This window comes from Oryctolagus cuniculus, chromosome 15 (assembly GCF_964237555.1).
Source record: "Oryctolagus cuniculus chromosome 15, mOryCun1.1, whole genome shotgun sequence".
NCBI lineage: Eukaryota > Metazoa > Chordata > Mammalia > Lagomorpha > Leporidae > Oryctolagus > Oryctolagus cuniculus.
This window is the reverse complement of record NC_091446.1, coordinates 10,886,281-10,912,117: the sequence shown is the minus strand read 5'-3', so window position 1 is coordinate 10,912,117 and position 25,837 is coordinate 10,886,281. Positions and strand designations below refer to the sequence as shown.

At 49.9% G+C, this 25,837-nt stretch overlaps 1 protein-coding gene across 2 annotated transcripts in view; it reads left to right on the top strand.

The window, feature by feature from the left end:
• The window catches only part of INPP5F (inositol polyphosphate-5-phosphatase F), a 108,844-nt gene that overhangs the window by 80,516 nt on the left and 2,491 nt on the right, over window positions 1–25,837 (top strand). For both annotated transcript variants that reach the window (XM_051823686.2, XM_051823689.2), the window contains 10 exons: window positions 3,417–3,541; window positions 4,869–4,946; window positions 5,819–5,939; window positions 7,379–7,507; window positions 10,272–10,389; window positions 12,869–13,067; window positions 21,533–21,604; window positions 22,509–22,582; window positions 22,980–23,108; window positions 23,650–23,737. In XM_051823686.2, coding sequence (XP_051679646.2) covers window positions 3,417–3,541; window positions 4,869–4,946; window positions 5,819–5,939; window positions 7,379–7,507; window positions 10,272–10,389; window positions 12,869–13,067; window positions 21,533–21,604; window positions 22,509–22,582; window positions 22,980–23,108; window positions 23,650–23,737 — 1,133 coding nt within the window. The remainder of the gene's footprint in view (window positions 1–3,416; window positions 3,542–4,868; window positions 4,947–5,818; window positions 5,940–7,378; window positions 7,508–10,271; window positions 10,390–12,868; window positions 13,068–21,532; window positions 21,605–22,508; window positions 22,583–22,979; window positions 23,109–23,649; window positions 23,738–25,837) is intronic.

Sequence of the window (25,837 nt, the reverse complement as noted above, 5' to 3'; positions counted from 1 at the left end):
AAATTAAATAAGATCTTAAAAGTACTAACCTTAGTGAAAAAAGTTGATAACATTTGTCTTTACTAAAATTAAGAACTTCTGCTTAATAAAAGGCACCATTAAGACAATGGAGAGGCAACTCACTTGGTGGGAAAAGATATTTAACATTTTTTATTGCTTAAGATAAGGTCTCATATCTAGAGAATATTAAAAACCCCTGTGAATCCATTAAAAAGATTTGCGCCCAAAAGAAAACTGCACAAAGGAACTGAGCAGACCGTTCGTGAAGAAGTATCTCCAGAAAGCTAATAATCACGTGCACACGTGGTCTGCTTCATCAGTCCCCAGGGAAATGCACATTAAAGCCACTGCTCACACCAGAATGACTAAAATAAAAAAGAAATGGAAAATACCAAGTTTTGGAAATGAGGTGGAGTAACTGGAACATTATTAGGAAAAATGTTTAATTTTGCTTGGAGAGAAACTTGTCGCGGCAGGTACAAGAACATTCATTGCAGCATAAAGACTGCCTCGGTGTGGCAACCTAGAGTGCACACTACAAATGCTTAAGAACAAGTTAAAGCTGTGCACTGACATGGAACTCTGAAAATCACACTGTGGAGTGAGAAGAGAAAAACCTGTAGCAGCATGTGATGTGTAACCACTTAGAAACCTCACATATCATTTACATACGTGTAGCTCTCTTCCATTTGTTCCATCCACACGTGGCATGCTCACTTATGTAGAAATGTATTTGTGTGAACTTATTATAAGAATTACCTCCAGGAAGGGCTATGGGACTGGGAGGATTTGATAAGTTTATGTATTAGCAGTGCATGTAATTATAATTAGCATTACTAAGAGGAAACTATATATTAAATGTAACACACTTGTTAAAATGAAACAGTACTGAGGTGTGGGAGCAGAGGAAATAATTCTTCTCACCTCCCTGTGGACTTTCCCGTCAATTTTATAGGTGTGTGTATTGAGTGGACACTTCGTGATTTCTAAAGGTACCCAGCAGTGTTCATTTATCCACCTGCTTCTCCTGGGTAATTGCTTTCTGGGGCCATGGGCCCATGGTCAGTCTGACTCAGTCGTGGTGGCACCATTGCTCTTGCCAGTGATTGGTGGAGGCGAGGGCCTGGGCTTGTTCATTGGTGATTTGGCCAGGAAGGTAAGATGTGGGGGAAGTCCCCTGGGAAGCTTCTGGGGAGAAGTTTCCTGCGCTAATAAAGAGACGCAGGAACAGGCAGTCCCCTGAGCTTGTTGTGTCTGGATTTGATGTGAGGCCGCTGCAGCAGTCTCAAGACTGAAACAGCCTGGGCCTCACCAATTTGCTGGTTGGATAAGAAAGCTGGAAAGAATGGCAGATAAAAAGTGTGAGAACTAAGTCTCTGATGGCTGGGTTAAGCCCGTTGTAGACGGCATGCTCCCTCCTGAGTGGATCTGAGATTCGAGCTAGTGATTTGTCAATTGCAGCAAAAACCACCTCGACACATCATATTCAAAACCCCAGTAAAGAGGGCTGTGCCGTCCTGTTCTGCAGCTATTCTCACTGAGATCTCACGGTGGTTATTTAGCCATTTCTCCATTGCTGGGCCTTTAGGGTATACCTCATTTTTGCCATTATAGACATTCTCTTGAAAAATGTTATGTATTTTGGGGTAGTTTGTTTTATAAACTAAATTGCTGTGAAATTGCTTGGTCAAATCTATATATTTAAAGTTGCTCCCCCAATCCCAGTTCAGTGTGAGGAACCAGTGTTTGTTTCCCCAAGTAGTCAGCAGTGCTGTCTGTATTTAGCGTTTGGATTTGCTTGTGTGTAAGTGAAAGTAGTTTTCTGTTTTAATTTACATTTCTTTATTAACAGAGTTGTAGTCTCCTGTTATTGGCTATTTGTGTATTTTTCTTAGTAATTTCCATGGTATCTTACTGAATTCACAGCACTTGTGATATATTATTGGCTTTCCTTTTGCAAGTATATTCTCCCGGGCTAGTCCTTTGTTGTGTGTGTAATTTTTGAACCTTTGCTTAGACTGTCATTTCATACACAGGCTTAGAATTTTTGTGTTATTACATGTATCCATCCTTATGCCATCTGATTTTTATGTTATACTTAGTCACAGCCCAGCCTACAGTCATGGAAACATGATTCTATTTTTCTAGCTTTTTTGTAGCTTGAAGAAAAAAAATGCATCATTAATTCATTAGATGCTAATGATGCATCAGACTTAGATGCATTAGATCATGAATGCGTCTAGAATTTATTTTACATATAATGAGTGAGACGTAAGGAGCTGATGTAAGTGGTCCCTGTGGTGGACGGGCGTTTATCCCGTCTATAGAGTGGTGCATGTTGCTAGCATCCCTGTGTCTTCGGCTGCTCAGTGTCCGTGGGTCTTTGCGCCATCATCGTTTATCTATTGTTACTCAGCCATTCCTGTCCTAGTGACACAGTCTTCGTTGCTATACAATTAGGATGTGTTGTGCTCCCTAATGAGGCAAATCTCCCTTTGTTATTAGTTTCCAAATTTTTCTCAAATCTGTACTCTTTTTTTTTTTTTTTTGACAGGCAGAGTGGACAGTGAGAGAGAGAGAGACAGAGAGAAAGGTCTTCCTTTGCCGTTGGTTCACCCTCCAATGGCTGCCGCGGCCGGCGCACCGCGCTGATCCGATGGCAGGAGCCAGGTGCTTCTTCTGGTCTCCCATGGGGTGCAGGGCCCAAGGACTTGGGCCATCCTCCACTGCACTCCTGGGCCACAGCAGAGAGCTGGCCTGGAAGAGGAGCAACCGGGACAGAATCCGGCGCCCTGACCGGGACTAGAACCCGGTGTGCCAGCGCCGCAAGGTGTAGGATTAGCCTAGTGAGCCGCGGCGCCGGCTCAAATCTGTACTCTTGCAGATGAGCTTTATAATTAACTTTTCAAGTCCATAAAAAAAATCCTGATTGAATTTTGATTGGCATTGTTAAGCGTCAGGATTAATTTGGGGAGACTTCATATCTTTATAATGTTGAACTTTGCCATTCAGCAACATGGTATGCATTTCTACTTATTTAAGGTTTTCTTTGACATATTTCAATAAGGTTTCATGGTGTTCAGGATATAGGTTTTATGTATTTTTATGTTATTTCTAGACATCTAAGATATTTGCTGTTATGAAGGACCTCCTTCTCATTATAATTGACTATTGCAAATGTATAGAAAAACTATTATTTGCATTGATCCAAAAAAAAAAAAAATCCCAAGGAACCTAAATTTATGAGACAGATGAAGATTTAATTTTATAGAATAAAAAATTGATGCTTGAGTGGAGTAGTTTCTAAGTGGCTATAAACTATTTCTAAAACCTAGTTTTCAGTAAATCATTCAAAGTGGCATTATAATGCTACCATCTACTTAAACGTGATGCTTGTCTTTTTCTCCCTGGCACAGGTCATCATTAACTTGGTCGACCAGGCAGGAAGAGAGAAAATCATTGGTGACGCTTATCTGAAGCAGGTGCTGCTCTTCAACAGCTCACAGCTCACTTACGTCTCCTTTGACTTCCACGAGCACTGGTGAGGTGGCGTCCTGAGATGCGTTTCGGTGCACGGTGTGTGGCGGATGCTGCCACAGCAGCCTTGATTTTTCTCCTCCTTTCTGGGAAGAAACACTTCTTCCTCTCCTCACTGGTCAGAGGGAAAGAATATCACTTCTTCCTAGTTTCCATCTTCATAGGGGCTTTTGTTGTTGTTGTTGTTGTTGTTGTTGACAGGCAAAGTGGACAGTGAGAGAGAGACAGAAAAAGGTCTTCCTTTTCCATTGGTTCACCCCTCAATGGCCACTGTGGCCGGCGCGCTGCGGCCAGGGTACCGTGCTGATCCGAAGCCAGGAGCCAGGTGCTTCTCCTGGTCTCCCATGGGGTGCAGGACCCAAGCACTTGGACCATCCTCCACTGCCTTTCCGGGCCACAGCAGAGAGCTGGAATAGAAGAGGAGCGACCAGGACAGAATCCGGCACCCCAACCGGGACTAGAACCTGGTGTGCTGGCGCCGCAGGCAGAGGATTAGCCTAGTGAGCCGCAGTGCTGGCTCAGTATTTTGTTGAGTCGTTTCCTTAGTTATGTGGAAACCGCCCCCCCACTCCCACCCCGCTGGCTTCTTGCTGGGTTGGTAATGCTTCCTTCCCTGCAGAGAGACTTCCTTGGTGTTTGTGCTGGAAAAACAACATTTGGCACACCTTTTTTTTTAAAAAAAGATGTACCTATTTATTTATTTGAATGACAGAGTGACAGAGGAAGGAAGGAGGTGGGAGAGAAAGAGATCATCTGTCCTATGGTTTACTCTCCCAGTGTCCACAACAGCCTGGTCTGGGCCAGCCCAAGTAGGGAGCCAGGAACCGCATCCTGATCTCTCAGTGGGTGATGGGGACCCCACCAACCATCTGGGCCCTCTTCTACCTTCCCAGGCACATTAGCAGGCAGCTGGTTCAGAGGCAGAGCCACCAGGACTTGAACTGGCGCTCTGAGATGGGATGCCGGTGTTGTAAGAGGCTGCTTGACCCCTGGTACCACAACCCTGGCCTCTGGCAAATCATTTTGACGGTGCTTTTAAGTGTGTGTATTCTGAACCAGAGTTCTCACGGTTCTGTGTTCATTTACCTCTATATTGGAAATTTGGTGAGGAAAGGAAATTTGATGTCTGGACTGTTCAGTGTATTCTTCAGTGTGCTTTCTTTCACAATGCATTCTACTTATAGCCATCTATGTAGTTGCCTGTATGCTATAAAGTAGTATAACTTCAAATATATTAATTCTTTTTAATTTTTCCAAGGTATCTTTAATATATCTTGTTTTTTAAAGATTGTATTAAGTATTTTTTTTCTTTCTTTTGGCATGGATTGTAGCCGAGGAATGAAGTTTGAGAACGTTCAAACACTAACAGATGCCATTTATGACATTATTCTTGACATGAAGTGGTGTTGGTAGGTATTTCCTAAGTCATTTTGACAAGCTCTTGGCCTGAGAAATCACACGCTTTGCCTGGTACCACTAAGCAAGAGATAGTCATGTGCTGAGGGAACATTTTTGGTTCTTGCTTTCCAGTTTCTTTCATTTTCGAGTGCTATTGATCATCAGGCAGGGTTAGCTCTGAAGGGGAAATGGGGTCTGGTGGGTGGGCGAGACGCAGTGAAGAGCCCTGTGTCCGTGCTATAAGGATGTCTGTTCACTGTTTCTTGCGCGTCCTGCTCTGCGTGTTCTCTTTCTCTTCTTTCTCGCTGCCCCTAACGTGGGAAGGAAGGCTTAGAAGTACCAAGGCTCTTTTCTAAGCTATCAGAGAAGGAAGTGATTCCTAGACCACAGGAGGTAGCTCTAGGAGAAAAAAAAAAAGTGGCTTAAAGGACAGAGGAGAACATTTGATTATATTTTCAGACCATACAGGTAGCTCAAGAAATTAGATGAATAAGGCACGCCGCCGCACGACTCCTGGCCGGTGGTAAAGTCTGTTTCAGATAGTTTAGAGGCCTCTCTACTTTCGGTCCAAAGGACGGTGCGTTCAGAGTGCCTGCTGGTGTTTAAGTGTCGATTCCGATAGCTGCGTGATAGCGTGGAGATCACTCAATGCGCACCTCCATTTTTTGTCTTTTTGTTTTTTCCCTAAAATGGGTCAATGCTACCTTCATTGTCAAGTGATTGTACAAATTACCAGTAATGTGTATAAGGAACTCGATGTCTGTCGCATATTTCAAACATACTGCTAACTAATGTTGCTGTAAATATAATACTTTAAAAAAATGGTTTTTGAAAAACTGAAGTCTTTCATGTTGTCAACTGATCATATGTTGTTTTTGAAAAGGGTTGATCAAGCTGGGGTAATCTGTAAACAAGAAGGGATTTTCCGCGTCAATTGCATGGACTGCCTGGATCGCACCAACGTGGTCCAAGCCGCCATCGCACGCGTGGTCATGGAACAGCAGGTAAATGGAGTGTACTGGATTGCATGTGCAAACACATAGCTACAATCTTGCCTCAAATCTCAAATGTTCTACAGAACATTACGGCACACAGACATCCCCTTTTCCTCGAGACCTGGGTCGCACAACCTTTCCTAGAGATGAGCTGAATGAAGTCGCGTGTCAGCCTGGCATATGTGCTCATTTACCTTTTTTTAATTTTTTTAAATTTTTTTGACAGGCAGAGTGGGCAGTGAGAGAGAGAGACAGAGAGAAAGGTCTTCCTTTGCCATTGGTTCACCCCCCAGTGGCCGCTGCAGCCGGCGCACCGCGCTGATCCGATGGCAGGAGCCAGGTGCTTCTCCTGGTCTCCCATGGGGTGCAGGGCCCAAGGACTTGGGCCATCCTCCACTGCACTCCTGGGCCACAGCAGAGAGCTGGCCTGGAAGAGGGGCAACCGGGAAAGAATCCGGCGCCCCGACCGGGACTAGAACCCGGTGTGCCGGTGCCGCAAGGCGGAGGATTAGCCTAGTGAGCCGCGGCAGTGCCGGCCCTCATTTACCTTTTCTCTCAACTCCAAATCCATCCTCCCTGGACTTGGGACTAGTCCTGCACTCATGTCTGCTTGACCAGCCAGCACTGCCAGGAGGGGGCGCTAACAGCAGCTGGTGAGGAAGGCAGGGGAGGCAAGACAGCCCCTCCATCTGCATGAATCCTGGCAGCAGCTTGCTCTTCCGGTGCCTGGATTTCCCTGACCCTGCAGCACCAGCCTCTCCCCGTGGTTTGGGCAGGAGCTGTGTCCTCGTGTCTCCCCATCTCCGTTTCTTCAGTGTCTGTTTTGGATTTCCCAGCCCTCCAGAACCTGGAAGACGGAGTCCTCGTATTAAGTTCCCAAGGTGGAGACACCCGGCATGGTTTCTGGTTTTGTTTTTCTGATAGAGCCTTCTGTGCTTTTGCTCTCATGTAGTGTTTAGGCAGCTGGGCATTGGAATTCCAGCCCTGGCACCACCGCATACCGAGTGTTGGAGCCATGCAAAGACCTTGACCTCTCTAGACCTCGGTGTGTCTCTTTAAGATGGGGGGAATAAGAGTGTTGGTTGCATAGGGTTATCACAGTGAGTAGAAGAGATCATTTATGTCGAAAGCTCCCAGCACCTAGCTCTGGCCCAGGATTTACATTCACTGCGTATTTATTCTACTAATATCAATATGGTCTCTGCTTTCTTGATATTCAGTTCCACTTCGTAGGCCTGTGTAAGAACAGACACATTTACCACAGTGTGGCCCTATCCGTGAAGAACTACGACAAGCAGTGCTTTGCTGTCTTTGTCAAGTCTGCCTCCGTTCGGCTTCTCTGAGGGCCCTGAGTTCTCTGTGAATGTCCGTCCTCCTTCTGCAGCACATGCGTCACACCAGGGTTTCCTGGCTCCCACACGGCTAATCCACTGATGTGTTCCTTTTAGCTGAAAAAATTAGGCGTGATGCCCCCGGAGCAGCCACTGCCCATGAAGTGTAATCGGATCTACCAGATAATGTGGGCTAACAACGGCGACTCCATCAGCAGGCAGTACGCGGGGACGGCGGCTCTGAAGGTATGTGCATGCCTCGTCAGTGGACACGGGTTAGGCCATGGGCTCGGAACAGCTGTGTTTGTGACAGAGTGCTCTGTGGGCCACACTCTGTGTGGTTCACTGTTCTCCGGATGCTTGGCTGAGGCGGGGGTCACCTGTACAGGTTGCTGCGGGGACCAGGGCATGTGAGCCAGGCAGGCCGGACGTTAGAGGGAGCCAGGGGCTTTGCGAACCAGGGAGGAGTGTGAGCTGTTCTGGGAGGCACCCCTCTGTCTCTTGAGGAGGCCAGTGGTGCCACATCTTCTTTTTTGGTTTTCAAGGGAGCCTGGAAATCTTGAGTTATATGGGAAGTGGTTGGTTTTTAAAACTGTGTAGGCAAAACAGAACAGGCCTGCTGGTGGATTCAGAGTAAGGTTCTGACTCCTCAGAGTTTGAGTGGCAGCTGTACTTCATTCAGCAAGGCACCCCCCTGTAGCCCAGCCCAGCGCATGTGACCTGTAGGGGTGGTACCAGGCCTGCTGCAAAGGTTGCTGTAGGATTGCCTGAGTTCATACATGTAAGTGCTTAAAAGATTTATTTATTTGACAGGCAGAGTTACAGAGAGAGGTAGAGACAGAGAGAGAGGTCTTCCATCCGCTGGTTCACTCTCCAGTTGGCCGCAATGGCCGGAGCTGCACCAATCCGAAGCCAGGAGCCTCTTCCGGGTCTCCTACGCGGGTGCAGGGGCCCAACGACTTGGGCCATCTTCTACTGCTTTCCCAGGCCACAGCAGAGAGCTGGATCAGAAGTGGAGCAGCCGGGACTAGAACCGGCGCCCATATGGGATGCCAGCTCTTCAGGCCAGGGAGTTAACCCACTGAGCCACAGCGCTGGCCCCAATACATCTTTTTTTTTTTTTTTTTTTTAAGATTTTTTTAAAGATTATTTATTTGAAAGAGTGACAGAAGGAGGGAAGGAGAGGGAGAGAGAAAGGGAAAGAAAAATCTATCTTCTTTTTAAAAAATATTTATTTATTTGAAAGTTAGAGAAGGAGAGACAGAGAAAGTCTCCATCCGCTGGTTCAGTCCCCAGTTGGCTGCAATGGCTGGAGCTGCACCATTCTGAAGCCAGGAGCCAGGAGCTTCTTCTGGGTCTCCCATGCGAGTGCAGGAGCCCAAGGACTTGGGACATCCCCCACTACTTTCCCCAGCCATAGCAGAGAGCTGGATCCGAAGTGGAGCAGCTGGGACTAGAACGGGTGCCTATATGGGATGCTGGCACTGCAGGCGGTGGCTTTACCCCCGCTATGCCACAGCACCGGCCCCAAGAGTTTTATCTTCCATCCACTGGTTTACTCCCCAGATGCCAGGGCTGGGCCAGGCTAGAGCCAGGAACTCCATCCAGTTCTCCTTTGTGGGTGGCAGAGCCCCCAAGTACTTGGACCTTCATCTGGTACCTTCCCAGGTGCATTAGCAGAAACCTAGGTTAGAAACAGAGCAGCAGGGACTTGAACCAGCACCTGATATGGTTGTTGTAAGCTGGTGCTGTAAGCAGCAGCTTAATCCACTGTGCCACAACACTGGTCCCCAGTCCATTTTTTTGATTGATAAATATCAAAAACTTTTTAACAATTAAGGGAAGTAAAATTTAGAAGTCCTTGTACAAGTTATTGTCTAAAGAGGAATACTTTTTCCCCTGTGACTTTAAACTTCTGTGAGTTCCAGCTTCACGTCTGTTTCCTCTATAACGGATTCAAATACTGTACTCTAGAATATCTGTAATATTCTTCGCAGACAACCTTACTGGCAGCATGTTCTTCCTAAATTATCACTTTGGGGACAAGGCCTCTTTCTGAGATTGACTTGGATAGAAATAGTGAGTTTGGGATGCAGGGGGAGACTCTACTTTTCTTGTCTTGAGTTTAAATCACTGACTTGCTCTGAAAGCTTTGTTGGGAAAAGCAGAGGAGACACAGCAATTTGTATCTTCACTGGATTGTTCTACAGGTGATTGTAATGTGCAGTGAAGCTGGAACCCTCCGGTCTTCCCCTTCTGTTCAGATCCACACATCCACATACACACACAGGTTAATCCCATTATAATAAACACCAGGGAACTATCCGTATTTTTCTGCATCAGAAATTTGGCTTTTGAATACTATATGAGTTTGAGGCTTGAAAGTCATGATGTTTTGGTGTCTGTTGTGTAATTGGTTTCGACTTGTAAGTTCTGCACTCCCAAGAATGACTTTCCCCTAAAGCTCCAGTTCACTGACGGTGAAGACTTGAGGTCACCAGCATTGTGTTTAATTTCGTTGGCACACTTGCATCAAAGTGGAATCCTGGTAGATATTTTAATTTAACTACATGAGAAGTTATAAGAATCTGTAGATTTCCAGTTTTTTCTTAAAGATCTATTTATTTATTTGAAAATCAGAGTTACACAGAGAAGGAGAGGCAGAGAGAGAGATCTTACATCTGCTGGTTCACTCTGCAATTGGCTGCAACAGCTGGAGCTTTGCTGATTAGAAGCCAGGAGCCAAGAGTTTCTTCCAGGTGGCCCAAGGACTTGGGGTGTAGGGGCCCAAGGACTTGGGCCATCTTCTACTGCTTTCCCAGGCCATAGTAGAGAGCTGGATCAGAAGTGGAGCAGCTGGGACTCAAACAAGTGCCCGTATGGATGCCGGCACTGCAGGTGGTGGCTTTACCCACTACACCACAGTGCCTGATATGGGTGCACAGTTAATGGTGGAAGTGTTCTTGGGTTTGAATAAATTGTCAAAATGACTTATTTTGCTTTTTGGCAGGGTGACTTTACAAGGACGGGAGAAAGGAAGTTAGCAGGAGTTATGAAAGATGGGGTTAACTCGGCGAATAGGTATTACCTCAACCGATTTAAGGATGCTTATAGGCAAGCTGTTATAGGTAAGGAACAGAAATGCTTTTCTTTCCTTAAAATTTATCATTCCTTCTCTGACTAGTTTTACAGAAACCAACTTCAGTAACAGAATTTGTATCTTATGAAATACATGTGTTCCTATAGTATGGCTCTTACCCAATACACTGAAATTTGTATAAAATTAGAATCTGAGAAATATTTTTGGCTGGGGCATCTGAAGACGCCATCTATTTCGATCCATATGTTTTTCAGTTTGATGCTCATGTAACAAATAGCAGAGGTAAAGCTCTTGGAGTACTGAATCAGGTGCTCTAAACCTCAACAGCTGCAAACTTTGGATTCTGTCTGTTTTCCCGTTACTCAAGGCAAGCAGTGTGACCTGATGACGTTCTTTTCCTTTAAACCTTCTGTCAGATGTTCTTGCTGTGGGCAAAGCCACCACCCACTTTCATAAGCACAGCTAACAGTAGGACCGGATTTAGAGAGGGTCCTAACCAACCCATCATTTTTCACAAGGGGAAATGGGAGAATAAATTGCCCGATAGATTTCATACCTTGCATGTTTTTTTCTTTCATTTTTCTGAAAATGTTACCTTATAGGATTCAAATAAATGGAGCCTATTCTGGATTGGAATGAAATGCAACATAGCTGACCTGTGGTCAATGAGAATCTTTTTTAAAATCTCATTTTTTTCCACCTTATTTTTAGTACTCAAGAAATGGTGGGGCCTAGACACAGGCCACTTAGGAATCTGAAAAGTCTGGTATAAAACTTTCCTCATTTGCCAGAGATGGAGGGTATATGCTATGTAGAGAATTGGATTTTAGAAGTTGATTCAAGGCAAAAATGCAACGCCTTGTTTCTGCTGGTTGATCTAGCAACTTAGTCTTGTATGACTGAGGACCCAGGTCCTGTCCTCCTAGCACCAGTTGCGTCCTGATCCTGAAGCCGGCTCTCTTCACATTTGAGATGTAGAGGCCAGAAGCAGCTGGACCTACTACTCTGTTTCCAGGGCCAGTGGTCAGATCTTTCCCAGGAGCCTGAGAGGGAGTAGGGAGAGAGGGGGGAGAGGGAGAGAAGGAGAAGGGGGTGGGGGAAGAGAGGAAGAGATGGGGAGGGAGATGGAGGGGATGGGGGGAGAGAGGAAGAGAGGGAGATGGAGGGGGAAGGGCAGAGGAGGAAAGAGGAAGAGATGTAGATAGGTATCTTCGTTCTGCTGGTTCACTCCCCAGATAGCCACAATGGCCTCAGCTGGCCATGCTGGCCAGGAGCCTGGAACTCCATCTGGGTCTCCCACTTGGGTAACAGGAATCCAAGCACTTGAGGTACTTCTGCTGACTTCCTATGTGCATTAGTAGGGAGCTGGATTAGAAATAGAGCAGCATAGGCTAAAACTGGTGCTCACGTGGATGCCAGCATCACAGGTGGGAGCTTAACCTGCTGCACCACAATGCTGGCCCCATCTCAAATATCAAAAAACCACTATAGGGGCAGGCATCACGTGTGAGCACCAGTTCGAGTCCCAGCTGCTCCACTTCTGATCCAGCTCCCTGCTGATGCACCTGGGAAAGCAGCAGAAGATGGCCAAGTACTTAGACCCCTACCTTAGACCTGGATGGAATTTCAGGCTCCTGGCTCCAGGCTGGTACAGTCTGAGCTGTTTTGGCCATTCGGGGAGTGAACCAGCAGATGGAATCTCTCTCTAACTTGACATTTCAAGTAGATAAATTAAAGAAAAAAAAAATGATTTGAAGTACATGTCTCACCAGGAGGAAGTTAGTTTGTCTGTTCAGATATTTTTCTTACTGTATTTTTTAATGTTACATTTTTGGAAAGTTTTTTTAAATTATTTATTTCCATTGCTTGAAAGGCAGAGCAAGAAAGAGAGCTTCCATTTGCTGGTTCACTCCCCAGTGTCTGCAACAGCCTTGCCTGGACCAGGCTGAACTAGGAGCCCGGAACTCCATATAGGTCTCCCGCAAGGGGAAGCCCTTGGGCCACCATCTACTGCTCTCCTAGAAGCATTAACAGGGTTGGAAGCAGAATAGCTGGGCGTTGAACCGGCCCTTTGGTTCGGTTTGCAGGTGTTCCAAGCCGAGGCTGAACCCAGTGCACCACAGTGCTCTCTCCTAGCCCGTTTTCAAATTGGTGTATTTGTTAATTAGTTATAGTTTGTATATATTGATACAAGTCCTTTACCATACAGATGAGTTGTATTTTTTACCTATTTTGTAGGGGTCTTTTTTTTTTTTAAACTTCTTTGTCTTGGTACCCTTGGAAGTACAAAATTTTAAAATTTTAATGATGTCATTTGTCAGTTTTTTTCTTTTGTTGCTTATGATTTTGGTGTCACGTCTAAAAAAAATCATGCCTCATTCAAGGTCATAATGGTTTAGGCTTATCTTTCTTTCAAGAGTGTTATAATTTTAGGTTTTACAGTCTCTCATTTTTTAAAAATGCTAGTGTAGTAAGATGATGAACATATATTAACACTTCCATCCTAGATTTGATGCAAGGCATTCCAGTGACAGAAGATCTGTATTCCATATTTAACAAGGAGAAAGAGCATGAAGCTCTGCATAAGGAGACTCAGAGAAGCCACCAGGAACTGATTAGCCAGCTCTTACAGAGTTACATGAAGTTACTCCTGCCCGAGGAGGAGAAGTTCCATGGGGGCTGGGCCCTCATTGACTGTGACCCCAGGTGAGCTGCGGTGGTTGTCTGCTGACTCCCTTGCTAAACGTGTGATGCTGGAAAATTGTCATAGGTAACGCTAGCAGTTGTCCACGTGCTCTAGGCCTGGATGCGTGGTGCATGGCAGCTACACTTGCCTTGGGGACACAATTAAGAGGATGCTAAAAAGCCTAGTTATGAAGAGAAGTGTCTTTTAGAAAGATTTACTTATTTGTTTGAAAGCGCTAGAGAAAGAGATATCTTCCATCTGCTGGTCCATTCCCCAGATGGCTACAATGGCTGGGCCTGGACCAGGCCAAAGCCAGGATCAGGAGCTTCTTCCAGTTCTCCCACATTGGTGCAGGGGCCCAAGCACTTCTGCTTTCCTAGGTGCATCAGCAGGGAGCCAGAATGGAAGTGGAGTAGCCGGGACTCAAACCAGCGCCCATATGGGATGCCATTGCCACAGGCAGCAGCTTGACCTATTACGCCACAACACTGGCCCTTTGACATTTTTTAAAAAACAAAAGCCATCCAGTTTCAAGTGATTCTTGCAAATATCAATGAATAGCAGGTTCTAAGTCTATCTACCTTGGAATGCTTGCCTTGAGGTTGAAATCTATAATGATAAATCTTCATTTTCACAAATCAGAGATATTTCAGAATCTAGACCAAGCTCTGAGAATAAGTCCTCTGTTTAGATTTTATCTTTTTTAGATTCATTTATTGGAGCCAGTGCTGTGGCACAGCTGGTGAAGCCACTGCCTACAATGCTGGCATCTCATATGGGTGCCAATTTGAGTCCTGGCTGCTCCACTTCTGAATCAGTTCCCTGCTAATGGACCTGGGAAAGCAGCAGAATATGGCCCAAGTCCTTGGGTTCCTGTATCCACGAGAGAGACCTGGATGAAGCTCCTGGCTCCTCTTCAGCCTGGCCAACCTGTGCCATTGCAACCATTTGGAAAGTGAACCAGTGGCTGGAAGTTCTCTCTCTCTTTCTCTCTCTGCCTCTCCCTCTCTCTGTAACTCGCATTTAAAAAAAAAAAAAAGATTTTTTAAAGATTTATTTATTTGTAAGAGTTACACACAGAGAGAAGTAGAGGCAAAGAGAGAGAGAGAGAGAGAGAGGTTTTCCATCTGCTGGTTCACTCCCAAGATGGCCACAACAGCCAGAACTGCACTGATCCAGAGCCAGGAGCCAAAAGCTTCCTCCGGGTCTCCCACGCGGGTGCAGGGGCCCAAGGACTTGGGCCATCTTCTACTATTCCAGGCCACAGCAGAGAGCTGGATCAGAAGTGGAGCAGCCGAGACTCGAACTGGCACCCATATGGGATGTTGGCACAGCAGGCGTCGGCTTTATCCACTATGCTACAGTGCCGGCCCCAAAACATTATTTATTTTAAAAGGCAGAGAAACAGAGAAAAAGAGATCTTCCATCCTGAACTGACATCCATAAGGGATGCCAGCATTGCAGGTAGTGGCATTACCCAATATGCCACTACGTGTGTTTTTAATAAAAGGGGCTTAAGGTAAGCAGGAGACAGGATAGTATTTACATATTAAAATGAATAAAAAAAATTGACTGTAGGTTCATAGGGAGACCATCTATAATGTTAATCTCATGGATAATTTCATTTTGCTGGTAAATATTTTATGTTTGGTGTAACTTGAAGACTTTTAAAATAAGATGAGATTTTTCTTCACATAAAATCTAGCAGGAAATTCCATGTTCTTAATTTAATCCATTTGGTAAAAATATTTTGACTCACATGCTTCACTTTTTTTCAGTAGCAGTCCAAGCTCATGTAAAACCAAAAACAAACAAACAAACAAACAAAAAAAAAAAAAAAAAAAAAAACAAGAATAGTCCCTTAAGTCCTAATGAGAAATATCTGCAGACAGCACACCTACATTTTGCTTGAGGTGTTGCAAGTTTTTTTTTTTAAAGGATATGAAACTTAGATCAATACTATGGAATCAATGAAACTGGGAAAAGCTGGCTACCATTTTGTAGTGTCACTTTGCCTCTGACTTGGTTTCCAATCCTGTAATCTTCATAGAAAGTTGGTACTCTTGTAGAAGTGTGCAGAATTGTGCAATATTTAAAGCTTGCAGCAAAATTCAGGTGAGTGTGTTTTGTTAGGACTCATTAGAAGTCTCTTGCACAGATTCGTGAAAGCACTCATGGTTACTTCTGTAATTGGTGGAACAGGAACAGTCTTCCGGGTCTTTTAGAAATCACCTGTTGGGGAGAGTCTCAAATCTAAGTCTCAGCTGCTAAAGACTGGCCTCAGGAATACAACTGTGCTTTTCTCTTTTCTCCATTAACAGAATAAAATGCTTCCTCTCTCCCTCCCTCCCTGGCTCCCTTTTCTCTTTGTACTCTCGGCCCTTCTCCAGAGCCCAGCACACCTCCCATTGCCCTTTAACCCTGCACTAGAAAGTTTGACTTTTTGATAACAGGAGGCTGGTGATTGTCTTCTACTAATCTTGGATTAAAGCTCTCTATGGGCTGAGTGTTTGACACAGCAGTTAAGACGTTGTTTGGGACAGTTACGTCCCGTATCAGAGTGCCTGGGTTCGAGTCCCAGCTCCACTTCTGTTTCCAGCTTCCTGCTAACATGAAAGGCATCAGGTGATGGCTTACGTAGTCAGGACCCCTGCTAACCCTGGGGGAGACCCTGGATTGAGTTCCCAAGAGTGAATGTGAAAGTACCCCTTGTCTGTTTTCCTTGCCAAAGCCTACACTGCTATCCTCATCCTTATCTTCTTCTGTGTGGTCATTGGTGTACAAAATAGGCTTATTAAAACACAGCCATTGGCTTTATAGTTTCCTTTGACCTTTATTGTTTGGGACACTGAGAGATTCTGGATTCTACCTCGAACCCAAGACTCTTCAGCTAAGGATCTGCCTCCCTGCCATGGTGACGGTGAGGACGTTTCTGTGTTCTCTGTGAGCATGCGACCAGTGCGTGATGGAGAGAGTTCCATATGTTGGCTTTCAGTCCAGAGCCGCCTGTGGGGTCAAAGGCTGAGATGGGCGGTGGAACCACGTTGTTAATTAGCAACTGCCTAGAAGGGGCGTGGGGAGCGGGGTGGGGAAGGGCCACAGACCTGTGGAGTTCGTGCGTGGCCTGCTCCTTGGAGACAGGCTTAGTTGCTGAGCTTTGTGACGCTCTGCTATGGTCCTGTAAGTCTGACTGTGCCAGACTGGTTGCGTCTAGCACTGGTTGAGGCGCTGGCTGCTTGCCAGTGCTTCTTGCCATTTGTGGTTCCCACTGTTACTGTTGTGCTGGAAGCTGCTTCCTGTGAAGCTTAGGGACAGGATGAGGCGGGTGGCGGGCAGGGAAGCTGATGCTTTGGAGCAGTGGCTTCTGGGTCATATTTTGGTTTGCTGACTTGGGTGGAAGGACAGGACCTGCTTACCATCAGTCTTGGTGGTGGTAGCTTTGTTTTTGTTTTTAAGTGGGAGGTGTTTGGTCAGCCTGAGGCTGGCTCCAGTATGAGCCCCTCTAGGGCCCCAGGGTTTGGGGGTTTGGGGGTTTGGGTTGGGGCTTAAGAGGAGCTGCAGCAGGAGGCAGGGTGGCTCTTGGTGTTCTGTGATATGTTTTCTTCCCTACTTAATCTGGTAGACACCATCTTTTTAATACATCTGAGATCTCTTTAAATTTGCTACTGGTATTTTTCCTTCATTTCCAAGACTTAGATTTCTTGATGGTGTAGTTTCCCTTTCTCTTGGTGAGGGAGATTTGGAAACTCTCTTGGGCTATCTGAGTTTGCTGTAGAAGCTTTGCACAGCCCTTCAATGGCATGGTTGCCCCAGAGTGGGGAGACCGTGGTGCAGAATGAGAGGTAGCTTTGGGAGTGGGTTCTGGGGCTCAGGTCCCTGGAAGGCCAGCTAGTGGAGGGTTCAGCCCCTCACAGGTGGGCGTTAGTGGTCACTGCCTGCCTCAGCCATCCACTCTTGGACTGTCTGTTTTCGAGTTGTGTAAAGTGTACAACTCAGTGACCTGCAGTGTAGTCAGTTGTCCCTGTGTCACCGCAGTTGGTGTTAGGACATTTTCATCACTTCAAGAGGAAACTGCGTACTCCTCAGCTATGACTTCCCTGTCCCCATATTTCCTCTGAGCGGCCACTGCTGGACGGTGCCTCGCTGTGTTTGCCTAATGCTGGACGTTTCACATACGTGGACTCAAAACTACGCAGCCCGCGACTGCTGGCTGCTGTCGTTCAGCATCGTGCTCGCAGGCGCGTGCGCGGCGTGTCAGAAGCTCACTGCCCCTCCCTCGCGTGGGTACGAGCATGGGCTGGGGCATCTCCCTGTCTCTGCCACTGCCAAGTGTCACTCTGAACTGTTGATACAGGTTGTCTGAGCACAAATCCTCAGCTCCTTGGGGCACATACCTAGCAATGCACGTGTGGGGACCCTGTTGGCCCTTCACGAAGCTTCTGGGCGAGTCCGGCTGCACCGTTTCTCCAGGCCGCACTCACACCTGTCTCCTCGCCCGTTTTCCGCGCTGCCGTCCTGGTTCGCGGTGTGAGGTGGAATCCCGGGTTTTTATTTGCATTTCCCTAACGACAAAGGACCTCGAGGATTTTTTCTTGTGGTCCTTGGCCGTTACTCTCTCTCTCTCTCTCTCTCTCTTCCTTGAGAAATGGCCATTCGAACGCTGTGCTTATTTTTGAAGCATCTGTGTTTTGATCGTCGAGTTGTAAAGTTTTACTGGGGCCTGGGCTAGCGTGAGTCGGGCGGACGAGGCGGGGACAGGTCCCGCCATCCTTGTTTCTGATGTCCCGTCCTTATTCCTGGAGCCGGCACCCCGATCTGCGCCAGAGACCGGGCTTCTCCGTGCCGCACTGTCCTCGCGCCCGCACACAGCCGGTGGCCGCGGGTCTCCGGATACGGCAGGTGCCGGCGGGGACTCGGGCTGCGGCGGCGCCCCTCAGCCCATCCCGCAGGGACTCGGGCTACATGGCGCCCCTCAGCCCGTCCGGCGGGGACTCGGGCTACATGGCGCCCCTCAGCCCATCCCGCAGGGACTCGGGCTACTTGGCGCCCCTCAGCCCGTCTGGCGGGGACTCGGACTGCGCGGCACCCCTCAGCCCGTCCGGTGGGGACTCGGGCCGCGTCGGCGCCCCTCAGCCCGTCCGGCGGGGACTCGGGCTACATGGCGCCCCTCAGCCCGTCCCGCGGGGACTCGGGCTACATGGCGCCCCTCAGCCCGTCCCGCGGGGACTCGGGCTACATGGCGCCCCTCAGCCCGTCCCGCGGGGACTCGGGCTACATGGCGCCCCTCAGCCCGTCCCGCGGGGACTCGGGCTACATGGCGCCCCTCAGCCCGTCCCGCGGGGACTCGGGCTACATGGCGCCCCTCAGCCCGTCCCGCGGGGACTCGGGCTACATGGCGCCCCTCAGCCCGTCCGGCGGGGACTCGGCCTACATGGCGCCCCTCAGCCCGTCCGGCGGGGACTCGGCCTACATGGCGCCCCTCAGCCCGTCCGGCGGGGACTCGGCCTACATGGCGCCCCTCAGCCCGTCCTGCGGGGACTCGGGCTACATGGCGCCCCTCAGCCCGTCCTGCGGGGACTCGGGCTACATGGCGCCCCTCAGCCCGTCCTGCGGGGACTCGGGCTACATGGCGCCCCTCAGCCCGTCCTGCGGGGACTCGGGCTACATGGCGCCCCTCAGCCCATCCGGTGGGGACTCGGGCTACATGGCGCCCCTCAGCCCGTCCGGCGGGGACTCGGGCCGTGGCGGCGCCTCAGCCCATCCCGCGGGGACTCGGGCTACATGGCGCCCCTCAGCCCATCCGGCGGGGACTCGGGCTACATGGCGCCCCTCAGCCCATCCGGCGGGGACTCGGGCCGCGGCAGCGCCCCTCAGCCCATCCGGTGGGGACTCGGGCCGCGGCAGCGCCCCTCAGCCCGTCCGGCGGGGACTCGGGCTACATGGCGCCCCTCAGCCCGTCCGGCGGGGACTCGGGCCGCGGCAGCGCCCCTCAGCCTGTCCGGCGGGGACTCGGGCTACATGGCGCCCCTCAGCCCGTCCCGCGGGGACTCGGGCCGCGTCGGCGCCCCTCAGCCCGTCCTGCGGGGACTCGGGCTACATGGCGCCCCTCAGCCCATCCTGCGGGGACTCGGGCCGCGGCAGCGCCCCTCAGCCCATCCGGTGGGGACTTGGGCCGCGGCGGCGCCCCTCAGCCTGTCCGGCGGGGACTCGGGCTACATGGCGCCCCTCAGCCCGTCCTGCGGGGACTCGGGCCGCGTCGGCGCCCCTCAGCCCGTCCGGCGGGGACTCGGGCTACATGGCGCCCCTCAGCCCATCCTGCGGGGACTCGGGCCGCGGCAGCGCCCCTCAGCCCATCCGGTGGGGACTTGGGCCGCGGCGGCGCCCCTCAGCCTGTCCGGCGGGGACTCGGGCTACATGGCGCCCCTCAGCCCGTCCCGCGGGGACTCGGGCCGCGTCGGCGCCCCTCAGCCCGTCCGGCGGGGACTCGGGCTACATGGCGCCCCTCAGCCCGTCCGGCGGGGACTCGGGCCGCGGCAGCGCCCCTCAGCCCATCCGGCGGGGACTCGGGCCGCGGCAGCGCCCCTCAGCCCGTCCGGCGGGGACTCGGGCCGCAGCGGCGCCCCTCAGCCCAGCTTGCGCTCCGAACCCCGACCTCCTGTCCGCGCCACCGTTGGGCAGTGTGGGCACGGCAGCCGTCCCTTGGGCCGGTGGCAGTGTGGGGCACCGATGCCCACGGCCACAGTCCTCGCTAGACGCCACGAAACTCGCCGGAGCCGGCAGCCCCCGCCCCTCCCGCGCGGGCCGGGTCCGTGCCCTCTGCGGCAAGCACTGGACGCGCATGCGCGCTCGGCGGCCTCCGCGGCCGGAAGTGGGCGGGCGGAAGGCCGGCCGACGTCGCCCTGGGCGGGACTTGGCACTGCCGCATCGCGGTTGCAGCATTCGCCGCAGTGACTGCGGGCGCGAGGTCGGGGCCGGCGGCTGTCGGGCTGAGCCTCGACGCCTCGAAGGACGGACGGACCGACCGACCGACCATGCCGCGCTCCCACCGGCCGCCGCCCGCGCAGCGCGCCGCCGCCGAGCCCAAGTCGGACGGCGTCCTGGCCATGACGTTCAAGATTTTCCTCCTGTTCGCGGGACTTATGGTCAAAGTGCCTGTGGGGCTGTACTTCTCCTGCAAGCTGCTGCTCTTCCAGAGCCTGATGCTCATGTCCCCCGAGGACAGCGCCTTCTACGCGACCGTCGTGGCGGTGGTGGGGCTGCACGTGGTGCTGGCGGTCTTCGTCTTCATCGTGTGGAAGGAGGGCCTGCCGCAGTGGCGGGAGGACAAGAGCGAGTAGCCGGGGCTCGCGCCCGTCCGGCTGCGCCGTCGGCTTCGTCGTCGTCTTGCTTTGTTTCTGTCGGGGCGGGGGCTCAGCACGCCCGCGGCCTCTCGAGACCGCAGTGGCCGCGGGCCGCCCGGGACGGACGCCATGCCGCTGCCCGGCGCGGGGAGCCGGCCCGCGAGCCCGCGCCGTGAGGACCGCCGCGGCGTGACGCCGTCCGCGTGGCGCGGCCGCGGCTCCCGGCCCGAGCGCCCACGCCCGCGCCCGCGCCGGCTTGCGGCCCCCTAGCTCCTCCTGGTCGCGGTTTCGGCTGCGGCGGGAGCCCTCCTGGGACGCCGACCTCGCGCGCGCCCGCAGTGGCGGGAGCCCCGTGCACGCATCAGCCCTCCGCACCCTGCGCTCCGTCTCCATCAGGTCCGCTGGGTAGGGGTGAGCCCTGGGGACAGCGCGAGCGCGGCTGCGTCGCCACCCTCCTGCAGGGGCTGCGCTGGCCACGGGCAGTCCTTGGCAGTGGACTCGGCCTGTGCGCGGTACTGTGGGGTTGCGCTTTGACCGTTTTCCTGTCGGTCATTCTGCAAGGACTCCCACTCCACTGCGCTGGTTTACCCACTCAGCAGCACATCTGCTGTCGAACCTTTATTTTGATATTTAATTTTAGTGTGGACGTGAATACGGCCGGAGGGACTTGGGTTAAGAAAATGTTTATTTGTTCCCCGAAAGCCAAGTAAATTAATCAGTCTATAGTGAGTAAAGTGGGATGTAGCTTGGCTTGTTCCGTCTTTGCAAATAAATTAGATTTATGTAAAGTTCCCTCAATGCAGTATCCGCATGTATGCATAGCCAGGATGTGCCGGTGTTATTCCGAAGGTTGATGTGAGGCGCTCAGTTTCCCGCCCTCGGTGACCGCCTCTGTCACCCTGCAGTCCCCGCCCCCTCTCTGGAAACCCTGCCCGGAAGTCCCCCCCTTCCCCAGTCTGCTCAGGTATTCTTGAAACGCTTTCCACAGGGGAGGGTTGTAATGCATCCAACCTCCGAGGTAGAGCTCACTGAATTTCTTGTTTTCCCCCGACCAGTTTTTTGCTGTAAGGGTCTACACTGGGGAAATATGCTTGGCAAGTGAATGCTGATGAAAACACCTAATTCCCTGTGTCATGTTTGTTTAGCCTCATTGATGCTACTCACAGAGATGTGGATGTGCTGTTACTGCTTTCTAACTCTGCCTACTACGTGGCCTAGTAAGTTGCTTTTCTATTTAAAGCTTTTAATTTTTTTAAAAACTTTAGTAAGTTTCCTTTTTAGAATCATAATGGAATTCAAGAAACTGGTTTTGTTACAAATTTCATAAAACTTCATTGGATGCCTTTACCTTATGTGACTTACATCACTTTGAAAATATGGCTGTAGAGTTAGAGTTCTTTTATGCTATTGCATTCCCTTAGCATGTATTACTTGTTACCTCCCAGGTTTGGATGTGCCCCATATCTTTTTATCATTAGTGGCCATGCATCATTGTTTGTATTTGTGTGTGTGAGCCCCCAGCGTGAGGAGTGTGAGGTTTCCGATTCTTTGCCATCATGAACCATGCAGCCACCTCTACACAGATGGCACGTGTGTGTACACGCATGTACACGCATGCTCTGGGTACTGGCGTGTGGTGAATTACACGGCCTTCACTCGGGCTGATCTCCAGACAGCCTGTCAGTTAACAGTGCCAGCAGCAGATACAGTACTAGTTCCCTATACTACACTAGACTGGAGTTTTCTGTTTTGTAATTATTCATTTTATTTTTGGCTGTGTGTGAACTTGTATTTTTTAGTTATCAGCCCAGACACCTGTTGGCATAGATCATACGGAATTTTTTCTATAAAAGTTTTTATAAACTGAAATTATTTTTGCCTTGCAATTGATTTCTTTTTTACATTTAAGATCTAGGAGCCAGTTTTGCTTTATCTGTTGAATAGCGTATGCTGTTCTTGCCTAATCTAGTTATAGAAGTGCTGAAGTGTAACTCTTCACTCTGAAATGTATGCTTTAGTGAAAGGTTTTATTTTAACTGCATGTAATAGTTTGCTACTGTTAAACCTCAGCTGACAAGCCAAATGCATTTTTTAATTCTCTTTACTCTTTCTCTTATCTAGTTATGATGATGAAGTTGATAAAGTCAACCAGTATCAACGGTTAAGCCTAGAAGACCTGGAAAAAATAGAAATAGGTAAGTTATAATATACAAACCGAGTCATAGAAAGCAGAAGCTGTTGCTTCTAAGAATGGGTTTTATTTTTTAAGCAGCCAGTGTATGTGTATAACATCTGTTAGACACCAGAAGGGGACTCCCCCAGGCAGCCTGTTCCTGAGAGAGTAATGATGATAGAATGGTGACATGACACTTGTATTCCTTTCCTTATTTACCTTGTGAAGATTAACTCAGGGAACAGCAAAGATTAATAATGGAGACTAAAGAATAGTTCATGGCCTCATCAGGCCTGTGTTTTGTGTGCTGTCGATTAGATTATGAAGAAGATGGTGCTACCTGCCGAGTTGTATTGACTGTTGGAAGTTAGAGAATGCCCTGTGGAAGACGTAACTTAGAAGTGTTCATTTGGTTTCAGGTCCTGAACCCACGCTTTTTGGTAAGCCCAAGTTCTCCTGCATGCGATTGCACTACAGGTATAAAGAAGTGAGTGGTTATTTCCACACACTGCGAGCTGTCATGCGCAACCCAGAAGAGGATGGAAAAGGTAAAAAGTGAAAGAAATGAGAGCGTTCAGAGCTAACTCGGATTTACTCGGAGGAGCTCAGTGCAGCTGGGACCTGACGGCTGACCCAGGGCAGCTCTGAGACGTGTGACCAGGGGAAGCCGCTGCGTTCTCGGTGATGCGGGCAGAGCAGTTGAGCGGATTTTGTAGTTTGGGGCGAGGGACACGAATGGGGATTCCGTCGGTGTGGCTCTGTAGGAGGCCATGTGGGTGTCAGGGCTTCTGCATCTCTGCGTCTGGCGGGTAGCAGCAGGGATGATTCACGGCTGCTGTCTGGGCATCCGGCACAGTGCCTGAAAACCGAGGTAAACCATTCCAGTTGATTTAGTTGATTTGCTCTTACTCTGTTACAATTCTTTTAACGTTTTGAATTCTTGGAGAATAGTGAACAAACGGCGATTTTCTGTGAAGTCTAGCGGGCAAACCTGCAGTTAGCCGTGCAACCACGGTCTCACCCAGGTGTGTGGATTCACTTGTTGGTGTGTTTCTCGGGAAAGTGGCAGCAGTTGTGTTTGGGTTTCAGATACACTTCAGTGCATCGCGGAGATGCTGCAGATCACCAAGCAGGCCATGGGGCTGGATGTGCCCATCGTTGAGAAGAAACTGGAGAGGTGAGCACCGCTTCTCCCGGAATCCAGATGCTGCTATCCAAGGTCTTCGTTCTGTCCAGACATTGGCAAGGGGGAGAGGAGGGGTCACGTTACGGTCGTGTTGCTATTCAGAGAGGTGTCAGAGTTCTGGGGAAGAAAGTCACGTTCTGTCTAAATTCTACATGTATGTCTCGGTATCTATAGCAATGAGTCACGCATTTCTTCAGTAACGTTGACCTATATGAAAATGGATCCTGGCCAACTTAATTCTTCACGTGCAATTTTAAAGAACTCTATTAATGAAAATATTTGAATGGTAGAAAATGCACATGAATCATTGTAATACAGGAACTTTTTAAATAACAAAGCCTCTGATAAACTGCTTAATGCTCCAAGGAATGACCTGTTCCAGTTTAGGGATAGAATTTAGCTGTGCAGGACCTAATGTGTGTGTGGACACCGTGTGGACACCATGGAAGGGCTTTCTCAAGGGGGTGGTATGTGTGCACGTGTTGTGTGGGTTCAGAGCACAAGCTCTCGTTAACAGACTCCCACTTGTGTCGCTTCCCCCTCAACCTTGGGATATTCAGGATTCCTGTGGTTTTGTTATCTGTGAGATGATGTAATAAAATCTGTGCCAGAAATTCGTTGCATGGATTGAATGATAGCGTACTCGTAGGAACACCAAGCATGTAGCTGTTACACCTAATTGTAAGAATTCGGGTTGCTGGCTTTTTTCTTTTTTATTAAAGTCATGATAAGCTCGGTCGTGCGTTTTTTTTTTTTTTTTTTTTTCCTGTTTAGGGTAACTTCCTAGAACGGTCTCCCGACGTGGGAGTCTGTGGGAGGGGTGACTCCCAGGCTCCTTGCGCAGCTGAGCGGCTCGCAGCCCCGGTGACCACGCACACCGCCTCACAGGCCATGCGTCGTCTCTGCTTTGGGAAGAATTCGGGAGACCAGATTTTCTTTTTCTTGACTGAGGCGTTTAGAATGCATTTAGTTGTTTTTTTTTTTTTTTTTTTTTTTTTTTTTTTTTTTTTTTTTTAAGATTTATTTATTCATTTGAAAGAGTTACACAGAGAGAGGAGAGGCAGAGAGAGAGAGAGAGAGAGAGGTCTCCCATCCGCTGTTCACTCCCCAGATGGCTGCATCAACCAGAGCTGCACCAATCCGAAGCCAGGAGCTTCCTCCTGGTCTCACACACATGTGCAGGGGCCCAAGGACTTAGGCCATCCTCTACTGCTTCCCCAGGCCATAGCAGAGAGCTGGATCAGAAGTGGAGCAGCCGGGACTAGAACCGGCGCCCATATGGGATGCCGGCGCTTCAGGCCAGGGTGTTAACCTGCTGGGCCACAGCGCCAGCCCCTAGAATGCATTTAGAATATCCGTCCAGGTGGGTTCGAGGTTCTGCAGTCCCGGGTGGCGCCCTCTGCATGAGTGCTATTTTGTGAAGCACCGTGAGAGAGACCGAGAGTGCCTCCGAGAAAGCAAGCCCTGGCCAGCATTTTGCCCTCCTCGATGTCACTTTGCACGGCCACAAGTGATGGATTTTTAACTCTTAAACTGGTGAGAGGAAGCATTGACACTTCAGCACCACAGAGAAAGCAGCGTGTTTAAACATGAGGTGTCTGAGTTTGGGAAAAGCTATGGAGAGGTGGTTCTACATGTCAGGTCTGGGACTTTGCCCCTCGCGGGCCCCGGGGCCCCGGGGCGGCCTGGAGGAATGCTGCTGGGGGGTCATTTCCCTCACTCCGGGCCTCCTGTCCTGAGTGACGAGCGGGGACACGGGTGTGCGTTCTGTGGCCAGCAGCATAGCGCTCCCGGGGGGTGACGAAGCAGGCGGTAAGAGGAGTTCGCTTACATGCCCAGGTCTGTCTTAAATGCATGCAGGGGATCCACGGAAACTTAAGGTAATGGAAGTCTCGTCCCTCTCCCCCTCCCTCCCTCCCGAGGTCAGACAGAGAGGGGTTTCGGTTGCAGGCTCCTGCTTAGTCAGTGGTGCCTTTGTGCGGGGCTGAGATTGGGAGACGCTGGGCGGGCCGAGGCCTAAGGCAGGTGTGCCGGGAGTAGAATGCTACCTGGTGGCTGTTTCAGAGACACAGGACAGACACAGAGCAAGCT